This window comes from Papio anubis, chromosome 18, assembly GCF_008728515.1.
Source record: "Papio anubis isolate 15944 chromosome 18, Panubis1.0, whole genome shotgun sequence".
NCBI classification, from domain to species: domain Eukaryota; kingdom Metazoa; phylum Chordata; class Mammalia; order Primates; family Cercopithecidae; genus Papio; species Papio anubis.
The window spans coordinates 3,718,517-3,726,991 of record NC_044993.1 but is presented as its reverse complement, the minus strand read 5'-3'; the positions used below and the strand labels follow the sequence as shown (position 1 = coordinate 3,726,991).

The window sequence follows — 8,475 nt, the reverse complement described above, 5'->3', positions numbered from 1 at the left end:
TGCAATGGCGTGATCTCGGCTCACCGCAACCTCCGCCTCCCGGGTTCAAGCGATCCTCCTGCCTCAGCCTCCTGAGTAGCTGCGATTACAGGCATGAGCCACCACATCCTGCTAATGTTTGTATTTTTAGTAGAGAGGGGGTTTCTCCATGGTGGCCAGGCTGGTCTTGAACTCCCGACCTCAGGTGATCCACCCAACTTGGCCTCCCAAAGCGCTGGGATTACAGGTGTGAGCCACAACTCCAGGCCAACACTGGACTTTGTTCTAGCAAAACGTGTCTGCTGCATCAATCAAGGGATGCAATTTGCACTTGCAGCTGAAGCTGAGATATGTGGGCTTGTTGTGTTTAATGTTCAGAGGAGAAATCAACTCAGGAAAATTCCAAAGAAAAAGCTAACATTTCTGGAGCCTCTCTCTGCCATGCACAAGCATTGGGGGTCTAATAGTGAAGATGTCTCTAGAGCATGACCCCTTGGCAGCTGGTGGCAGAATCTTCTTCTTCTTCTTTTTTTTTTTTTTGAGACAGAGTTTTGCTCTTGTTGCTCAGGCTGGAGTGCAATGGTGCGATGATCTCGGCTCACTGCAACTTCCACCTGCTAGGTTCAAGCAATTGTCCTGCCTCAGCCTCCTGAGTAGCTAGGATTACAGGTGTGTGCCACCACACCCAGGTCATTTTTTGTGTTTGTCGTAGAGATGGGGTTTCACCACGCTAGTCAGGTTGGTCTCGAACTCCTGACTTCGTGATCCACCTGATGGCAGAATCTTTGGGGATTGCGTTAAGTGCGTAGATTCACAGCACCAGCTCCCACAACATGGCATAAAGGTTTAAAAAAAAAAAAAAACCGAAAGCCAAGTTGAGCAAGAAACTACAAACAGTATAATCCAATTTTTTAAGTGATAAATGCACAGAGAAAGTCTCTTAGAAGGAGAAAAGCATTGATTCCTAACCACCTGCAGGAGCCTCTTGTTATCTTGGGGTCCTCCCATCCTATCTGTAGTAGGAACTGTTTACTTTCACAGCAGGGGGTACTATTATTAGCATCTTGTTTGAGATGAGAAAACGGAGGCAGAGAGAGATTAAATTATCCGGACTCCTGTGGTTAACTCCAGAATCTATGTGATTAGCCCCGCCCTAGATCAGATGACAGGTGCTATCTTAGCAGTAGTTGTCTTCCCCCGGGGTTGGGATTCCGATGGTGTTTTTTCCCTTTTTCTTTTTGCATATATGTACTCTCTTTTCTTTTTCTTTCTTTCTTTCTTTCTTTCTTTTTTTTTTTTTTATGGTGAGCATACAGCAACAGAATAATAAGCGAAGAAACAATAAAACAATCTAAGCACTGAGGGCAAGTGAAGCCTCCTTGGCCAGCATTACCCACAGTGCCATCACACTGGTAAAAATTACTGTGATATGAGGTCAGGAGATCGAGACCATCCCGGCCAACATAGTGAAACCTCATCTCTATGAAAAATATCAAAATTAGCCGGGTGTGGTGGTGGGCACCTGTAATCCCAGCTACTGGGGAGGCTGAGGCAGAAAAATCACTTGAACCTGGGAGGCGGAGGTTGCAGTGAGCCAAGATCATACCACTGCACTCCAGCCTGGGCGACAGAGTGAGACTCTGTCTAAAAATAAAAAATAAAAAAAAAAAAATTCCATGACAGTTCGGCTCCACCCACCCATCTTTCAGGGTGTGGACAGGGGCCATGGAGCCCCCTGGCCTCCGAGGAGAGAGGCTGCCTTGATCCCTCTTTATCTGGGGCTGTTGAAACTGCACCTGGATTCTGTGTACAGCTCTTAGCTGCACATCCCTGGAGATGTCAACAAATCGGGCGTTGTTTAGAGAATTGAAGCAGGAATGATTAAGGAAAGAACAGAACGGATTTGTCAGGAGGGTTTTATGGAAGCTAAACACGAGGCTTGCAGTGATGACAACGGTCTGCAAGTAGGAGAGGGGTTGGGCACGGGAGGGAAACTGCTACGCTCGCGAGGAGAAGACCCCAGGGCAGTTCGTGGGACAGACCAGCAGCTTCCTGGCTGTGGAGCAAAGGAAGTGTGCTCGGAATGGGCTGGCACTGGGACTGTGGAAGAACTGTTCCCACCAGCCATCACAGGTCTGGCTGCGTTTTGCCGGGCATCACTGGGCATCACTGGACGACACTGGGCAACTCTGGGTATCACTGGGCTTTACTAGATATCACTGGGCCTCACTAGACACCACTGGGCTCTACTGGGCACCACTGGGCTCTACTGGGCATCACTGCACATCACTGGGTCTTACTGGCCATCACTGGACATCACTGGGCTTTCCTGGGCATCTGGATATCTCTGGACATCTCTGTGTATCACTGGGCATCACTACATATCACTGGGTTTTACTGGGCACCACTGGATGTCACTAGGTATCACTGGTGATCACTGGACATCACTGGGCTTTAGTGGGCATCTGGATATCTCTGGGCACCACTGGGCATCACTAGGGCATCACTGGACATCACCGGGCATTACTGTATGTCACGGGGTTTTACTGGACATCTGGGTATCCCTGGGTTTTTCTGGGCATCACTGGGCTTCACTGGGCATCTGGATATCTCTGGGCATCACTGAGCATCACTGGACCTTGCATAATTGACGGGTGCATCGTGGCCATGAGAAGCTGGAGACCTGCCGAGGAGGAGGAATCCTCTGGCTCAGCTTTGGCTTTTCAGTACAGCTGGGTCATGGATGCTTACAGAGAGGAGACATGCACAGGGGCAGGCTATGGCAAGGGGTGGTGATGCCCGCCTCAGCCTCCCAAAATACTAGAATTACAGGCATGAGCCACTGTGCCAGCCCATCTTGTCTCTTGAATAAATGACGGAGCATGACGGGGCCTTTCTCTGCTCAGGCTGGCCTGACGTCAGGATCATATCACCGTTTGGGGAGCAATTTCTATGATTATTTCCTTCCTCCATTTTACTGCATTTAGTCAACCTTCAACCTGTTTTTGCCCAATGGAAACTCTCCTCTGCTTTCTACTTTCTTGCTATAGCTCTTTACTAGAGAAAAATTAAGTGTTTATAAATGTCATTGCTTGTTTTCGTGTGGTGTCATTCTCTAAATTGAAAAACAAATGCAGACGCAGGCGTGCCCAGCCCTCCGGGATGATTTAGAATTGATCTATCAGTTCATTCCATCATTTTGATGGCTTTCTTTGCTTTTAAATACATTTAAGTTTTATATCCTATCTGGTGCCAAGAATAATTTTGCACATCCTTTAAAACAAAGCGGAATAGAAATCAGCATAAATGGAAAGTTGTGCCAGACCCAAAGCCAGTGAAAAGGCGAAAGGAGCAATGACTCTGGGCTTCCTGGGCACCAGCATTAATCATTAATAAGCAAAACCCGCTGGGCATATGCTGGACACTGGATGGAGGGAGAAAGTACACTATAAAATAAAGCAAACAAACATGTCTTTTCCTGGTGAGACACTTACAATCCAGAGTGGGAAGGAGATGCATTTAAAAATAAATCTGTTCTCTTTCCCTGCCGCCGCGGAGTCGCGCGGAGGCGGAGGCTTGGGTGCGTTCAAGATTCCGCTTCACCCGTAACCCACCGCCATGGCCGAGGAAGGCATTGCTGCTGGAGGTGTAATGGACGTTAATACTGCTTTACAAGAGGTGCTGAAGACCGCCCTCATCCACGATGGCCTAGCACGTGGAATTCGCGAAGCTGCCAAAGCCTTAGACAAGCGCCAAGCCCATCTTTGTGTGCTTGCATCCAACTGTGATGAGCCTATGTATGTCAAGTTGGTGGAGGCCCTTTGTGCTGAACATCAGATCAACCTAATTAAGGTTGATGACAACAAGAAACTAGGAGAATGGGTAGGCCTCTGTAAAATTGACAGAGAGGGGAAACCCCGTAAAGTGGTTGGTTGCAGTTGTGTAGTAGTTAAGGACTATGGAAAGGAGTCTCAGGCCAAGGATGTTATCGAAGAGTACTTCAAATGCAAGAAATGAATAAATAAATCTTTGGCTCACAAAAAAAAAAAAAAAATCTGTTGTTATGACATGGAAGGGCTCGGTAGGGCTATCTAGTTCCAGGAGAGAACAGAGAAGGGAATTCATGACTTCAGCTCTTAATGAAATTTAACTTTGAGCTTCCTGGCAGCCCAGGGAAAAGATGAAATGGGTTGGGTTATATAATTCTCATTGCTCAAAGCAAATGACTGGACTTTAAGAAATTGCATTAACTGGTTGGTTCACTAAATTAATCCGATACTCTGAAAAAAAAAAAAAAAAAAAAAAGACTTTCTCATAGTGATTTTGAGATTTTTCCATGATAAATAAGTGAACAAAGTAAGTTGAAGGACAATGTGTAAGGTAATCCCCTCCCTGAAAGCCCAAAATAAAAAGTTTTGAGCACGTGGAGAACATTTCCGAATGGCGTTCCCCAACCTGCCAACAGCTGCTCTCCCTGCAGGGCGTGGCTTCGGGGAGGAGGCCTGGACTTTTTCCTTGTATTCATCTCTACTGGTCAATTTGTTCAAACAGACATCTCTTCCTTTCCTAATTAGAAAACTAAAAATCAAACAGGGGAAATATACCTGAAAACCGTATATACCAGGGGAAGAAAGCTTCCCCCGGGCCATTTCTCAGAGCGGAGGTGGATGAGGCCTTGGTGAGCCACCCTGGGAAGGGCTTCAGGCACCACCAAATGCGAAGGGCAGGGCCCTTCTGCTGCATGAGACCCTGAAAAAGGCTGCAAAGGAGGTGGCTGTCCTTGGCTCCCCTAAGCCAGCCCTGCCCCTGAAAGTAGGCGCTGGTGACCTGAGCACAGCAGGCCCACTTTAAGACTGTTTTTTTTCTTCTTTTTTCTTTTTTATAAAAAAATCAAAAACAAACCAAGAGGTGAGTGGCAAAGACACCGAGTGCTCGCTGCTGGTCTCCTCTCGCCTCTGCCTGGGAGGATCGGGTCTCCTCTCTCCATCCCGGAGCCTAGAGGCTCAGATCAGGATCCGGAGTTGCGGGTCACGCAGGGTGCCAGAGGTTTAGGTTGACAACAATTAGGGAGGCTTTCCTGCGATAAACGCCTCAATCTTCCCTGGAATCTGCACTCTCTCAGCTTTATGGTTGCCCATGCTGGAGCTTTGCAGACTGAACCATGTCAGAGGTCACTCTGGGCAGAGATGCGGAGGGATCCTTCCCTATCGGATGTCCCCAGTGGCCCCAGCAGGACGGAGCCAGCGGGACCATCTGCGACCTCACATGCAGACACGGAGGTCCAGCCGGCTGTCTGGGCTTGGTAGGGCTGCTGGCAGATTACTTCCTGGGCCTCCGTTTCCTCACCAATAAAAGGGACAATCATTTCTGCGGGGGGAGGGGGAGTTTTGGGGTGGGGCAGCCACGGTGTGAGAAAGCAAGTTGAACTCTTAAAAACATAATGTGCTAAATACAAATAGTTGAGAGCTTAAATACTGCATCAGGCAAATCTGAACTGTTAAAATCTGAAGGCTGCCATCTGGATGGCCTTAGGCTATTCATTCAACTAACAGCTGAACATCAGTTCCCTCACTTGTAAAATGGGCAGAACTAACCACCCTCGCCTCAGAGCACCTACCAGGCGTTCGTGCACATTCTCTAAGCACCTATCTACAACCGTGGCTCCTGCCCCTCCATTTACTTTTCTCTTCTCCATGCATCACCATCCAGCCTCATCCTATTTATCTCTTTTTTTTTTTTTTGAGATGGAGTCTGGCTCTGTGACCCAGGCTGGAGTGCAGTGGCCGGATCTCAGCTCACTGCAAGCTCCGCCTCCTGGGTTTATGCCATTCTCCTGCCTCAGCCTCCCGAGTAGCTGGGACTACAGGCGTCCGCCATCTCGCCCCGCTAGTTTTTTGTATTTTTTTAGTAGAGACGAGGTTTCACCGGGTTGGTCTTGATCTCCTGACCTCGTGATCCGCCCGTCTCGGCCTCCCAAAGTGCTGGGATTACAGGCTTGAGCCACCGCGCCCGGCCCTATTTATCTCTTTATAATCTTTTCCTGTCCATCCATCTCCATAATGAAAATTCCACAAGGACAGGGATTTTTGTCTGTTTTATCCTCTACTGTATCCCCAGTGCCTAGTACAGGGTCCAGCACATAGTAGATGCACAATAAATGTTTGGGAAATAAACAAAAGATTAGCTAGTTTGTTGTTACATCGTATTATAGTGTATCTACAAGGTAATTATTAAATCAACTCACAATAAATATTGTGTATTTAATGCATTTTATTTTGAAAGTTCTTTATTCTAAAGAACTTTTCTGGAGACTTTAAATGTTTGGGTGTAAAGTTCTAATCTAGAAGCAGGAAAAGGGTGAGAAAAGGGTGGTTGCTGTAGTATCTTTTAAATGGTTACATTCACATGCGCGAGAAAAATTTAAATCCGACTCCCACTGGGGTCACCCTCCCTTCCACCTCCTCCTGCCCTAGGTAGAGCTGCCTTTCTCACCAGCTGCATTCACCTCCACTCTCACCAGAGCTCTCGGGCCAAATCGTTCTGTGTTCTCAAAGCAAACTGAGCTCTGGAGGTGTGCACATTCCTAGGTTCCAGAAAATTCCACCCTACAGAAATCCCATAACTGAGGCATTGCCGCATCCAGGCTGCAGGTCTGAGCAGAAGGTCCTGCATGCAAAGCAGCTGCTGTGCAACTTTCTTCCAGTAAGGAGCAGAGTTCAGTTCTTTGGGGACCTTTGCAGATGCATCCGCACCAGGGCGCAATCCAGGGGCCATGGGGGAGGGTGGGGATGAGAGCCACCAAGAATGAGTCCAGTGAGCTTAAGTCAGAAAAGAAAGACGCAGCCAGAGCTGGATTCTGGAGAGGATTCTGATTAATTGGATCCATCCTTGCCCTCCCAATTCCAACGTTCTTTTCAAATAGAGTAAAATATCGCGGGAGAGGCCAGCCATTGAAACATGGCGTTTTGGGGACAGCCCTGTCATCGGAGCATCTGCTGCATCTGATCTCCGTGTGTGCCTACCGCTTCCCACCCCGGCATGCGAGCATCTGGTTTGACTTTCTTGCTTATCTGAATGATTCCAATTGCAACACCATCTCGTCTGTGGTTTCACTGTTCATTATGAAATCCTGTTTTACTTTTAAAATGCAATAGTGGTGGAACCAACCTAATTAGGCTCCAAAACCAAAAGCTCATAGTAAGGAGGGTTTTCCTTTTTACCCATGACAGGAGAGCTGAGATCAGATTATTACTAAATCTGATTTGCAGTAGGCTCAGAGTGAGGTATCGGCTTAAGTGTTTTCCTTGATTTCGGTGACCTTGTGCCAGAAACAAAACTTTTTAGGAAAAAATAATAGCAGAAAATAGCGCAGTGATAACTCATTGGAATGAGAGATCGGCCATCTTCCACTCTCAGTGTCATCTTTAAAACTGCGACAGAAATCTCAAATTATTTCCTCAAAGCCGCAAAGACCTTGATCGTGTAACACTCATGTAAGAGGCGAGGAACCAAAATCAAAATATATGTAGCCTGCTTAACAAGCATTAATATCTTTTAACTCCCCCTAAGAGTCTGATTTCTGAATGCTGTAGAGTAAGCAAAATAAAAGACCTGCACATTCCAAGATAAGGTTGTCTTTTCAAATTGTTAGCTCAAAACCGGGCTTCGTCACTCATAGCCCCAGCTGATTCCTTTTCTCTGCTAATGACCCTCTTTCCCTAGGGTCTCTGCGTTCCTCCCTCATCTGCCCTGATTCCTCTGCTATGTCTGGCCAGACCTTCACTACATGCAGGGCCACCATCTGGCCCTGTGCTTTTTGGACATTTGAGAATAGCCCCCACCCTGTTCCTCTGTTAGAGGCTCCATTTACCGGATGCTTGCTGGTAGGTCAGACCGCACGCAATTGCCATTTTTTGTCGGTGAAAAGCAGTTGGAGACTGGCAGTATTGTAGGGCTCAAACAAATGTGTGCCAGGCACAGAAAGAAGAGCCTATGTGTTTCCAAAAGACGGTTTGGTACTCAGGTTATGATGTGCTTTGGTGCCTGGCTTAAAACTTACCTTGTAGGCCGGGCGTGGTGGCTCACACCTGTAATCCCAGCACTTTGAGAGGCTGAGACGCGCAGATCGTGAAGTCAGGAGATTGAGACCATCCTGACTAACACGGTGAAACCCCGTCTCTACTAAAAATAATTTAAAAAATAGCCGGGCGTGGTGGCGGGCGCCTGTAGTCCCAGCTACTAGGGAGGCTGAGGCAGGAGAATGGTGTGAACCCGGGAGGTGGAGGTTGCAGTGAGTCGAGATGGCGCCACTGAACTCCAGCCTGGGTGACAGAGCGAGACTGTCTCAAAAAAACAAAAACAAAAACAAAAACAACTTACCTTGTAGCCTTCAGCATGTGACCTCGATTCACTGTGCCTCAGTTTTCTCATCTGTGAAATGGAGGTAACACGGGCACGGGCGTCATAGGACGAGTGTGAAGAGTGAAAGAAGTGGTG

The 8,475-nt window shown here is 47.5% G+C and overlaps 1 protein-coding gene across 1 annotated transcript; it reads left to right on the top strand.

Annotated features, from left to right (window-relative positions):
• The first annotated feature begins 3,498 nt into the window (after positions 1 to 3,498).
• LOC101023029 (40S ribosomal protein S12) lies at positions 3,499 to 4,033 on the top strand. Its single transcript, XM_031658042.1, has one exon. It carries the CDS (start codon positions 3,598 to 3,600, stop codon positions 3,994 to 3,996), a length of 399 nt encoding a protein of 132 aa, XP_031513902.1. The 5' UTR covers positions 3,499 to 3,597; the 3' UTR covers positions 3,997 to 4,033.
• The last annotated feature ends 4,442 nt before the right edge of the window (positions 4,034 to 8,475 follow it).